The following is a 13,857-nucleotide window of genomic DNA, read 5'->3' on the forward strand; positions in this document are numbered from 1 at the left end:
TTCACCTTTAACCCATCCAGTGGGGAATGGTTCGAGTTTAGCCTATATAAAATGTTAAGTGAACAGCTGATACGCAAGTTAATAAAGTGTCTGAGAGCTACTGCACCATAATGCTGCAGATACAGCTGGGATTGGGAAATAACTGCGGTACAGTATTGTGTTATCTTATCTAATTACCCTGTAGAACAACAGAACGTCTCCGGAAATCCAGCACGTACACGAGTTCAGCGGCTTGCTTCAGAAACGCTCTGTGTGGGGAGGAACCGGAACAAGGTTAGATTCAAAACGGCACAACATTGATGAAGGGTAAATCATTCACAGGGAAACCAATGGCGTTTCCTTCTTTGATAAAAATGGGGCAGTATTTCTGCACCAGTTTTGTAACTAGTAAACTTTGATAAATGACCCCAATTGGTGTCATGGTGTGTTAAGATTGGATTAAAATGTTGGACCTCTGACTTTCTGTAGGACGGTGACGGATAAACACTTATTTCGATGACATAATAATCATGTCGTTTTGCAGAGGTGGTGAAGAGGTCTGCGATACAGTATGTGGAGCAGAATAGTATTCTAGCACGGCTTTCTTAATAATCCTCTTCCAGTGAGATCTAATTCTCTACACCGTGCTTTACTTTATAAATATGATTTTATAGTTTTTTTTTGAAGTTTTTTGAAGTTTCACGACTATGGGGGTATTTCTATATAGTCTGATGCAAACATTCGGTTCGTTTCCAGCCGAAAAGACTCATTGAGTAAAGTGGGGATTTTCCTCCGAAAACATCCCGAATAGTCATTTTGGACTATACAGAAGGCCATAACACCGACAAACAAAACAAATTGAATATACAATGTATAGTGTATACCTGACAAACTCCAGCCACCGCGTGCTTTCAAGGGACGAAAACCACTTTTCTTCTGTTTCATCAAATGATTCTAAAAGAGCAAAACACACACATCAAGAGACACAAATGACCATTCAAAAGGGAACGCTGTCCCTCACGGATGGAGTCGTGCTACCTCTAGGCACTTTTATCAACGGTCTTATTTTTACCCGGTAAATAACTGTGGGCATACACACCTGTTATGTATGGGTAGACGGGTATGAAATCCCATTTGATTTCTGTATGTTGATGCTTATCCTGATGTGTGTCCATCTAATTTCTCAAGTTAACCTGCCCTGGGTCGGAAGCCAACAAGGAATTTGGCACTGTGTCTTGTGGTTAATCCATTCATTGCTTGGGGGCATGTGAAGAGGTTAAGCAACGTTTAGACATATATGCCAGCTCCATTTGGACTCCGTATCTATGGTATCAAACATTACACCAGGGCAACAATGTATTTTATCTGCCATTGAACTGGGCGACATTGTCAAATGACTCAACGCATGCTACATGTGAGCTTGGGCAAGTCACTACCTCCCTCTGGTATTCAAATCAGATTATAAACCCCGTTAAACATGGATAAGGTTTGTAACAGTTACACAATAGATGAATTGAAAACAAAAAAAAGACATGTTCATCGATTACATTCTCATTTTATTTTTGTATTTACAGTATATTGATCTGAAGAGGAAGGCAAACAAAAAAAAAACACCCCAGTGAAACATCAAACAATGTCTCATAAATTGAAAAAGAAATTCCTTCCCAACTCCAGTAATAGTAATCCGATTTGTCCCTGGATCAACTTTCTTCCTAGGTTTACTTATTTGGCATATCCCTGTATACCCTGCCTTTCTAAAAAGATTTCTAACCTATTCTTAAATATACATTGTATCTGAAATCACAGACTCCATGGGTAATGAATTCCACATTGTAACTGCTCTTACAGTAAAGATCCCTTTCCTTTGTTACTGGTGAAATCATCTTAATCTCAAGACCATGTGTCGTTTGTACTGTCCTTGGGACAAACAGTTCTTTTGAAAGCTCCTTGTATTGAACCAGAATATCATTTGTATATACTGTAGTTATATCCCCTCTTAAACTTCTTTCTAATGTAAACACATCTAATTTAGCTAGTCTCTTCTCATAAATTAGACCTTCCATTAACTTTATTAATTTGTACTTTTTATAGTTCCGTAATGTATTTTTAACGGAGTGGTGCCCAAAACTGTACTCGCTATTCAAGATGTGGTCTTATCAAGGATTTATATAGTGGCAAAATTATGCTTTCTTCCTTTCCATCAATACCTCGTTTTATGCGAGATAAGATCTTATTTGCCTTTACAGCTACTGCCTGACATTGAGCTTTATTGCCAAGTCTGCTGTCTGCAAGCACTCTAAATCCTTCCCCATCAAAGACTGGCCTAAATTTGTCCCATTTAATTTGAAAATAGCCGGTTTATTCTTGCTTCCCAAATGCTTTACCTTAAAATGTATCTGTATGCAACCTCATCTGCCATTTACCTGCCCAAATTCTCAGATTATCCAAGTCCTTCTGTAGAGAAATTACATCCTGCTCCGATTATACTACCTCGAGTGTCATCAACAAAGACAGGGGCTTTGCTCTCTGTGTGAAGACTTTAATATACTGTAGGCACTACAGATACTACATTAATACACAAGTATCAGTAAATGATTATACTTTTACATAAACACCACTTTCCCAACAACTCAAACCCTTTACAGAACCCAAGTGTCAATTTGCCGTTAAAAAATAAATAAAACGCCAAATAAACTGGGCTAATTTCCACACAGAGAAATGATAAGATCAACATGACCATGTGTTTTCAAGTAAGAGGACAATAGAGCGTGAAGGAATAATGGGTAAGTTTTTGTAAATATGAATTTCCTCTTCCTTTGTATCTGGATGCTGCATATTATCAGAACTATGTGCAGTGCTAACTCAATCCTGTCCCATCTGTTACTACATGTAATGAAATAATACTAAAAGCCCTATCATACGTAAACATTTTAAGAACCACCATAAGCAGGCCTCAGATTTCTGTCTGGACAATGTCAAATAGATATTTATATTTTCGTTCATGCTTTGGCCATCTTGATTATGCTTCAGTAATGTAGGACTTTGCAGAAACCATTAAATACGGTGACGCAGTCATTGCAAGATAACATTACCTGAAATATGTTTATTTGTAAATACTGTGATCTCGGGAGGAGACTGGCTGAGTGCGAGTATTACTCGCTTTTTCCTGTTACAAACGGCCTTTACTTTTCACATTCTTAATTGTTAAATCGTCCAGTATTTCATTTCAGAGGAACATTGATGCTCAGTTTTTTCTTTTGCGAGGATTTTAAAATAAGAATTTACAGGGCCTTGAAAATGTTGCAACAAAAGCCTTTTAAAAAAACAGCCCCGAGCAGTGAAACCTTGAAATCACTACAACATTTTAAAGCACCAATCACCCCCCCCCCCCCCCAATTATTTGTTTGTCTTTTTAACAGGATGGGAACGGAGTGATCCCGCAGCTCTGGGTAATACCTGGCTCCCGATACATACCATCCATTGAAGTTACCAGGATTAAATCTCCCTTCAGAAGAAACAAAATGGCTGCCACTTCATTGGCTGTGACTTCTTATTGGATGGCCATTTAAATGCATCTACAACAATTAGCGCCGTTTCACCGCCAGGACATTTGGCCGCAGGTGATCTCAACCTTAACCACTAACCCTAATCCTTGCATTAACCCCAACCCTAAAAACCATAAACCCCAACCCCTACCTCAGGGGCTAAACGGCCGCGGCCAACTGTCCCTCAGCGGCTGAAAGGCCACAGCTAATTGTCCCTTTCCGCATTTAAATCCCCTGTAACAACCAGGAACTGGTAACTTCATTGGTAAGTGTCTCGGGAAACGGGGAGTTGCCGGAGCTGGAAATAGCAGGGCTCTGCCTCTGGAGAATGCCCCGGTCCCAATCCTGCAAAAAGTTAAGAAAAGGGTATTGTGGCTTTAACTTTGGGATCGCTACATTTAAGGTGTCTGTGACAGGGTAAATAAAAGCCACCAGCTATATGCCTGGAAAACCTATGTCTAGTCTACAGTGCAGCAGTGACTAGGTTAACTTCAGCTGGGAACCTCAGGACAATTAGTTGGATCCCAGCTGCCTAATCAAGGTGTGTTAAAACCCCAGGCTGTAGACACATGGGGGCTGGCTGTTGAGGAGAGAGGAGTAAGCTACTGAAGAGATTACTGAAACAAGGTCTGTTATAAAAGTACATGAATTATGAACGGTCTGTCTCCTGCATAGAAAGGGTAGCTGCCTGATTTTTACACTGTCTGCTAAAGAGAAACTGTTTTGATTTGTCTGCTGAAGAAAAAGCCAGTTTTCTTTTTGTTTGCTGATGAAAAGCTATTTTTGTTTTTGTGTGCTGTATAACTTTTAAGGCTAAATAAACCTTGTCAAGAAACCCGCGTGTGTAGTTGCATGTACCCTGCAACAGTGTCCTAATGAAACCACAAGAGCCTTGTGAAAGCAGCACGTATGGTTATGATGTAGCATTAGCTGTGCTTCTTAAAATATTTTTTTTTGGGTTGGGTTAAATTCAAAAAGCTATTAACCATATCTTAAATATGGCCGCAATCCCACCAATTTCTGTGTCCCGTTCCCCTGATGGTCGGTGTACCTCTCGGTTCCTGAAATATTTGTGGTATCTTGTTCCAGTGAGAGACAAAAACCTACAAACATGGCAATGTCATCGGAAACGTTCTATTGGCCGTCAGAGAGAGTCGTGGCCATTTTATATCTGGGGGGCAGATATTCTGCACGGGACCAGTCCAGTGGAATCCGGGGAATCCCCAGATGTCAGGAGACCACAAAACAGCTCAGTTCAGATAAGATTTAAAAAAAAAAAATGAATAGTGCAGATTGCTGCTTTAATTTATGAGTGAAACACATCCCTGTATTTCATGCACCATAGAATAATAGACTAAGCTTTTTGTGGCAATGGATTCTGTGGCCACATACGGATTGTATAGCATTGCCCCATAATGTATTTTTCATAATACTAGGTTAAGTGCGGTTATACAAGAATAAAACACTGCCACTATTATCACGGCCAACCAGTTAGTGTTATTGGAAACTCCAGCAGAATGCTGAGTCGTATCCGATGTTGTAGAAAATGATCCGATCGCCCTGGGGCGGATTCCAGCTACTCGGCACATTACTGTGCAACGAAACAAATAAATGCTGGAAAAAAAAACCTTTCTGTGGCGCTTACAATGGCTGAATAAGCCACATGTAGCTAAATGACCCAATGAGATCTTATCAGACACAAAAGCTCACCATGTGACTGTTTCACAGTCATATCAGAACAACGCGAATACAACAAACCCCACTTCTGCCTTGCTCTGAATAAATATTCCGCTCTGTTTTGCAGCGGAGGTCCGCTGAGAGCTGGAAGTCCCACTTACAGTGAAAGTGAACTAATGGTAGTGGTAATAAAATATTTTATGATTTAAATGTTATTGATTGACCACTGACAGGCAATCAATGACGTGATGCCACGTGTCAGCACAACACTTCCATTATAATCCCCTCCTTGATTTATAACCCAAAAGTGCTGTGCAATAGAAGCTCTCTCTCTCTCTTGGACGGAGGGGCTCCCATTAGTTAGACCAGCACTGGTTCTCTCTGGGGGGTACTTCATTCAAGTAATGCAAAAACAAGCAAACAGGATTCTGCTATAATGCAGATTTTGCTACATAAACATTCACATTACCAGTGTTGCAAAATATAAAAGGTCCAATGTTGACTGAGAAACAGCAAGCCCTTATAGATTGGGCTGTAGGAGCGGCTTGGTGCGTAAAGACAGACTATGATACAGTAACAATGGCACCGAGTTTGAAGTAAGGGAGTCTTGTCCAAATCCCGGTGTCATTTCCTTGTGACTTTGGGCAAGTCACTTCATCTCCCCGTGCCTGTGGCACCTAAAACAGGCTGTAAACTTCACTGGGCAGCATAAATTCTATATACAGCGCTGTGTACACGGTCAACGCTATACAAAAAAAACAAAAAACTATTATAGATAAGCCCAGTAGCGGATTCCCAGATCCGCCACCCCTAGGCACTTACCTGGTAGCGCCTCCTCCGTGCTGCCGCCACCCATCTTTGAAATCGCAGCGTCGGAGGTTACCAGCGCGACGTCAAATGGCGCCGCGTTACCGCAGCGCCATTTGACGCTGCTGAAAGAAGGCGGAGGCAGCAGGGAGTCGGCAACAGGTAAGGAACTTCCCATCAAGCCCGATAGGCCCGAGCGCGCAGCCTCTGTGTAAATTTTTTCTGCCCTAGGCCCGGGCCTAATGAGAAATCCGCCACTGGATGAGCCACTATTATAACTCTTTACCCACCATTTACACACAGCTGCTTGAGTTTGCTGAAGGCCATCTGTATCTCCTCGATACCCGGCAGACTTTGGTCCAGATTGGATTTGTAAACATCACTCCTCAGAGGGTGGCTCCGGATTATCCCGTTGCAAACCCTAATAGAGATATGGGATGAGTTAGGAGGAAACTGCACATCGCACAACAACCCTCAGCAGATTCACATGTGCTCAGACCAACCGTTATGATTGGAAGAACGAGCTAATTGGCACCCTTAAACTAATCTAACCACGCGGAAAGCAAATGCTTGGATACTTTTGTTTCTCTAGCAATTAATTACAAATGGCACTTCTTAACGAAGTTCACCTCTGACCGAGGAAGTGTTTGTCAATCAAGTGTTTTCTTTAACCATTTCCCACTCTGTCCTCATCACACAGCATGTGAAAACAGGGGGCGAGGGAGGGGAAGAGGTCATCCCTTGGCTGTAGTTGCAGTGGATCTGGTATATATACATAACTACTGTAGGTATACAGTATGAGCTATGTGCTGGTCAGAGGGTCAGGACAATGCATCTTTACCCACCTGGGATGTGTGAGATGTGTTTGTGTGTTGGAATATGGAAGCCAGGATATCGTGTGTTTCAGGATTGCTGTGTGTACCAGAGATTATTCTGAATGCTCAATCACATCTGTTGTCATCAGTGGAATGTTATTTATTCTGCTTCTCCGGATTTTTTTGCATAACCCGCTGGGGGATTTACTTTTGATTTACGTTTCAATAAAGGAGAGAGAGAGGAACTAAATACACATTGGCCTTTTAACAGCGCTTCCATACTTTCTTATACACAGTGATTCTCTCCTTTCCATTCGATGCTGCAGCACTGGAGAGAATATCTTGTAAAACTTCTTGATTTTTTTTTAATGACTAATAAGTTGAAAGGGTTAAATGGCTTCTGCTTTTCCACACGCAACTAATAGGAATTGTGAATAAAATCTTCTGTTACGGTTTTGGGTTGGAATTTAAAACAAAGAAAGACGGAATATCCATATAACGTGATTTTTTTTTTCTTTTTAAAGACAAAACAATTCCAAGATAGTGAATGAGAAGCATGTTATACTGTACTGTAGATACTCAGTGACACAATGTACAAGTCTAATGCTAAACATGCAGAATTCCCCGCATACTTCTGAGCAGCAAGGACAATGCAACCCTTCACAGAATTTAGACCTCAGCGGTTCTTTACACATTAGTACATTATTCTTAGCATATAGCACATTTATTTTCATTGTGGTTCCATTTTTGATATTATATATATTCTCTTTCCATCGTATTAAACTATTTGGCTTATCCCCATTATTTGCATTTTTTCATCCGAGTGCTGGGAACTTACCACTTTTTTATTTTTACCTTCACAGAATAAAATTGCTGCTTTGCAACATTGCATACCTTGTGTATATAAGAGAATAGCAAGCTCCTGTAATATTAACGTGTGTGAATACATTTTCATATACACACATTTATATACCCACACATATATATATAGCCAATAAAGAATATCACTTGTGAGCACATTCACATGTCTAAGTGATATTCTTTATTGGCTATATGCCAACGGTGGAGATTTTCTGTCGCCTTTTTCACTCACCATAACTTAAAATGTATGGTGTGTGCGTATATATATATGTCCTATTACCCAAACCAGTTTAACATGCAGTATCCCCAATGCAGTGAATTATTACTGGATACATGGATGAGATGCGAAACCTCTGACTATTGCACCTGCACTAAGATTATTGCAAGAGTCCCAATTCCCTGAGCCGTCCCATATCAGTAGATACTCCTACTCTATATTACCTTTGGTCTATTTTTCTTTGCTGTAAAAGGTCTTTGATGCTGGCCATTCTCACCAGGCTGCTCCCGTTGGGATGGTTCCAGCACCACAGCTGTGTCAAATAAAGAAAATGTGAGACAGGAAGAGTTCAAAGCCTCTAAGAAAGCACAGCCGTCTTCTCTGGAGAGAGATTTATGACATTTGTATGGATATTTATCAAGAGCCGGGACAACCCATTCATTCTGGCCCAGGCTCACTGTGGCAAGTGAGTAGGATCAGGTAGTTAAACTCGTCTCCTTTAAATGCACAGAGTCCTTCTATTTTCTGTAACTTTATTGGAGGGGTATACAGAAGGTATAAAACAACATGCAGACAATATTTGTGGGGAAAAGGTAAAAAAAAATATGTTTTCTGGAGGGACAGTGAACGATACGTCTACTCATTATGGCTGGAAAGATACGTCTACAGGCAGTCCTCGGTTATCCGACACAATGCGTTACTCAAAATGGCGTTGTAAAGCGAAACGTTGTAAAGCAAAACACATTTTTCCATAGGAACACTGTTTAAATGAAAAGTTCAGTTCCTGGAGGCATTTTTAACACTAAAATACACCAAATATTTTATGCAGGCAATAAGATGCGCAGCACACACATAAATTATATAGTGTATATACTGTATTATATATATACAATATAACATAATAAATAATATATTATATTGTATAATATAATATTATATAGTATATTTTATATATATATATATATATATATATATATATATATATATATATATATATGCTCTTACGACGCTTTGCAACGTTGTTTATGTGAATGTGTATATATATACACACATACACAACGTTGCAAAGCGTCGTAAGAGCGTTGGATAAGCCATTTTGGCGTTGTAAAAATGAATATAGGTATGCATTGAATAGCGTTGGATAAGCCATTCGTTGTAAAGCGAAGCGTTGTAAAACGAGGACTGCCGGTACTCATTATGGCTAGAAAGATATGTCTATTCACTATGGCTGCTGGCTGGAAAAGAAAGCATGCTTTCCTGTGCAAGCAGGAACAAGTCATGGGGTATACCAACTAGCAGGGGAAGCATAGACAAACCAACTCGGATATGAGCAGAGGGGGGTTGCCAAGGCAACAGGCTGGGACGCCACAAGGGAAAGCAACAATGTAGCAGCATTACACTTAGGAGTGATGGCTTCCTCAGAACAGGGAAAAACCTTACAGGTTCCAGAACACCATTAATGTCCTAAAAGCACTACACTTAGCGTAGCTCAATTCAGCTCAGCAAACTAGTGTGACTGAAGTAAAACCACCCAGACATGCAACAGCATTTTCTATAATTTTTCATTTAGTTTCACCGTTATATTTCATATTTTTCAATAACAAAAATGTTGGGAAACTATGCAGGAACCCCAGCAAAGAAAAAAAATGACATTAAATTAAATTATAATATATATCTATCATTTCCACTCCCCCCCCCCCTCCAAACGTTAAATAAAATTGTTGAAAAAAAAAATTCTACTCAATTCGCATCTAAACCCGATTCATAAAAAAAACATCCATCATTTGATAAGGTTTTGTGTGATTGTTAAAATAAGGAGCTGGAACGCCTAAAAACTTTTGAATGGACCAATGCTGCAGTACTTAATAGATGAAATGATGAGTAAAGAGCCGGGGCGGCCAACTCCAGTCCTCAATGGCCACCAACAGGTCAGGTTTTTCAGGATATCCCTGCTTCAGCACAGCTGGTTCAATCAGTGGCTCCATCATTTTGACTGAACCACTTGTGCTGAAGCAGGGATATAGTTAAAAACCTGTCCTGTTGCGGGCTCCGAGGCCTGGAGTGGGAAACCACTCACAATCGTCCGTCTCACTGCGAAAAAGTCGCCGACATACCCTTCGCCACAGCCGCTGGACACTCAGCCACCGACCACATCGCCACGGTAAGTTAGTTGATGGTGTTTTAGCAGTTAGGTTTCAGAGGTTAAGGATAGGGATTTTAGGGTAGGGGATTAGGATAAGGGGTTAGGTTTTTAGGGTAGGAATTTAGGGTAAGAGGTTGCGTGAGTATTAGGGGTTTTTAGGGTAAGGTGATGGGTAAGGTTAGGAGCTTACCTTGGCGGTGAAGCAGCCGGCGGAGAGATAACCCAGCAGGGTGGAAAGTAGCGAATAAACGCCGGCGGTCATTTGGTCGCGACCAGATGTCCTTGACCAGAACCCGCTGCCCTAACCCACAGTAATTGCTAGGGGACGGTCCTTCCTGACCCGTGGGGAGTGTGCATTACAGGAGGACAATGAGGGTTAGGGGCTCTATTTCTTAAAAGCCCCAATGTTTTGCAGGTCTTCTTTCTCCAAATAGAGGACATCCAGCTGGCAGCAGGTGGTCATACTTAATATTGCTCTGTATTGCAGAATGTTCCTTTTCAAAGGGGAATGCACTATTTAATTTTAAGGGAAACTTTTACCATGGTAACCAAACACATACAGTGTCAATGTCATTTAAGGCCACCATGCTCAAAAGGCTTGTAAACGCCTTTTGTAAACTATTGATCACATTTACATACATTTACATACAAAATATAGCTACTGTGCAGTGATGCGCTATATTCCAATCCAGAATATATTTACAAAATAAACATTAAACATTTATCCGCCAAGCATCCTTGAGAGTAGATATTAAAGTTAAAGTACTCCTGAAGCCTACACCTTTCCCAGGACCGCAAAGTTAATCTTGTGTGATATCTGCCCACTAATGATCTGGACACCACTTCACTCCAGGAGGGGGCAGCACTGCATTGCCCTAGCAGCGAATGGGGTTCACCCGCAACCCAACAATTGTTAGGCCCGACCGTGTATACTCACTGGCATACGTCTTCCAAAGAAGGAATGGGAGTACTGCTTTAAATCCAGATCCGCCAATGAGGAAGGGACGACAAAATATTCCGGGAGGCTGTAACAAGAGACAAATCGCTTACATAATCGTTAATGGAAGTGTGCTGGAATTTGTATCTGAATTTCCTGCCTTTATTCCCTCTCTATCATAGGAAGCCAAATAGTCTCAGTTTGATGCACGTTCATTCAAGCCCCAAACAAGGACGACTGTTTGTTTTTTCCAGGTATCAATTTGAATGCATAACATTTCGGGGGGAGCCCCCTTCCTCAGGTGCTGTGTTCACCATTGGAATAAAATCTATAGGCAAGATCTAAAGTTATCCCAATAACTAACACCTGTATCTTCTTCAAAACAAATGCAATGGGCAAGATTATCTGCACACACATTACATTACTGTCGCTGCATAAAGAATTAGATTGTAAGCTCTTCGGAACAGGGACTCCTCTTCCGAAATGTTACTTTTATGTCTGAAGCACTTATTCCCATGATCTGTTATTTGTATTTGTTATTTATATGATTGTCATGTGTATTACTGCTGTGAAGCGCTATGTACATTAATGGTCCTTTTTAATGCAATAAATAGGTTAGAAGTACAGATGTAGCAAGACTTACCGGCTCCAGAGATCCCGGCTGAAATGGCTTAAAGCCGCAGCTCTGGAGATGGTGCTGCTGCCGCGTTTACGCCGAGGGGGGTCGTAGCCTCCGGATCAGACCCCCCCCCTCCACAGCTATAATGCTCTGGAACCGGGGTAGTTGTGGTTGCGATCTCACAGCTTGCCCCGGTGCTTCAAACAGTAAGTGTTGCTACATCTGTAGAGGGAAAATGCCACCAGTAGCGCACTGCCCTAACAAGTTACGCGCATGCATGCTTTATCAGGGACCCAAAGTGAAGTGTATATACGCTAAACACGTTACTGTAGGGTGATTATCTTCCGATGGGATGGTTTCCTCTGTACCTATCCAAGATAAAAGATTTAGGAGGGATTGTGCTGAAAGTGACCAATACGTAGCTAAAGTAAGACTAATGTGCAGATAGTTATTGCATTTCACAGGTCTTATTCCCTTTTTTATTTGGAAGCCCGAAAAGGTTTTCTTTGTGCAGATGTAGATTGTAGAACTTGGCAGAGAGGAATTAGCTCGCAAGAGGGCAGCTCAGAGGATTACAGTATGGTGAATTGAGAAGTGGCCGCAGTATCCTATATACACACACCGTATATTTACACTGCCATTCTGTAACCTGCCAGGTCTAGAGATCACAAAAATCAATCTAATAAATAAACCTTTGCCAACTAAACACACACGTTATATTTTCATATCCACGATGAATACCAGTGAACGACTGCCTGATTCTCACCATATGGTATTTAGATGTGAACTTTAATAGAACCCCTAAATAGCTTAGCAGTAATCTGCATTGTGATGCCCAACTTCTGCTCTGCAAATTCCCACTAATTGAGAGTCAATAAGGTGTGCTAGAATCAGGAAGCAAATGTTCAACTTAAGGGAGGCTATTTTCAGCAGCTCCCACATGCTCTGCCACTAATGACTTCCCTTTTGCTGATTAACACTCATCAGAACTAATCAAGATCTTGGAAACTTGGCTTTGCGTGCACATTAAGGGGTGGATTGGAACAAGATCATGCTAGAAAACATCACAACAACTCAATGGCGAAATTAAATGTGCATTACATAAATACATGCAATTGATTTATAAAAAAAGAGAGGAATTTTAGCACCTCACATTCTCAAATTCTCTCCAATTATCTACTAATTTTGCAAAAAGAAGCCGACACGGCCAAATACGGGATCAGCCTACTCCATTTTTGCAGCAAAAGTTATAAGCAGCCTAAAAACATGTACGGCATAAAGAGTGATTAAGTCAATAGTGATTCGACATCTGTGATGGGTAGTCCGCATCCGAAATCACAAAATCAATTGAAACATCTAGGATCTGGACGGTAAAGATGACCCTTGGGGCTGATTCAATAAATAGTCTGAAGCAGTCACTTTGTCAATAAGCATTGTCGGCTAGTAATGACCCGAACGGCCACGTCGAACTACATTCAATCAGCCCCTTCATCTTTTTGCCCGTCCATACCCAGAATCCTTTGCATATGCTCAGCTGGATAATGCAGTCTGCGAAAGCTTACAAGAAGTGCATTGGTGAAATACAACGGAGGACTATTTTACTCATACGTCATGCATTGTGTAATTGATTCTTTAGATGGCTGTGACGCACTGTGAAGACTCACCGTTAAAACCATTTATCTAAGATAGATACTTACCATGTTGAAATCATGTATCCCTCATTTACCGAGCACACTCTCCATTCTGAGGCGCCGGTCCGTTTGATCTCACGATCCCAGTCAGAGTACGTTTCGAACAAAGGAGTCTTTGGCCCAATGTCAAGCCCTCCTCCAGGATCAATCCCATTGATTTTGTCTGCTACAGAGAAGCAAGTATGTAACCACCCAGAACAGTTTTTTCACAGGTCCTATGTAACAACATGCATTTTACCATCACGTGAAGACACTCATGGGAGTGGTGGACAGGATGAAAAAGCTTTATTATTATTATTATTATTTTAATTAGTCTGCAGCTTTAAAGAACCATAAACACCTCAATGAAAGTGTCACGTAAAACAGGGACTATAATTAGATATTACAGACAAGTACATTAGCAGGTATTAAACGCAGTCTTTTCTTATTTTTAAGTGATTGTAAAGTGGAGTCATGACTGCGATCTGCAACACATTGTTGGAAAACTTTCTGGCAAAATAACAAAAAGGACTCATTAATTAGCAGCTCAGATTTACTGGATATGCAGCAAATAAAAATACCACGTG

General features: G+C 40.9%; 1 protein-coding gene across 3 annotated transcripts in view; it reads right to left on the reverse strand.

Annotated features, from left to right (window-relative positions):
- MTMR10 (myotubularin related protein 10) overlaps positions 1–13,857 on the reverse strand; it is an 86,410-nt gene that overhangs the window by 17,855 nt on the left and 54,698 nt on the right. For 2 of the 3 annotated variants that reach the window (XM_075575862.1, XM_075575864.1), the window contains 6 exons: positions 13,298–13,457; positions 10,982–11,069; positions 8,126–8,214; positions 6,299–6,429; positions 864–933; positions 178–248 (listed from right to left, as the gene is read on the reverse strand). In XM_075575862.1, the coding sequence (XP_075431977.1) occupies positions 178–248; positions 864–933; positions 6,299–6,429; positions 8,126–8,214; positions 10,982–11,069; positions 13,298–13,457 (609 nt within the window). The remainder of the gene's footprint in view (positions 1–177; positions 249–863; positions 934–6,298; positions 6,430–8,125; positions 8,215–10,981; positions 11,070–13,297; positions 13,458–13,857) is intronic. The other variant, XM_075575863.1, reaches the window with a different exon arrangement.

The sequence above is a fragment of the Ascaphus truei genome, chromosome 18 (assembly GCF_040206685.1).
Source record: "Ascaphus truei isolate aAscTru1 chromosome 18, aAscTru1.hap1, whole genome shotgun sequence".
Lineage (NCBI taxonomy): Eukaryota > Metazoa > Chordata > Amphibia > Anura > Ascaphidae > Ascaphus > Ascaphus truei.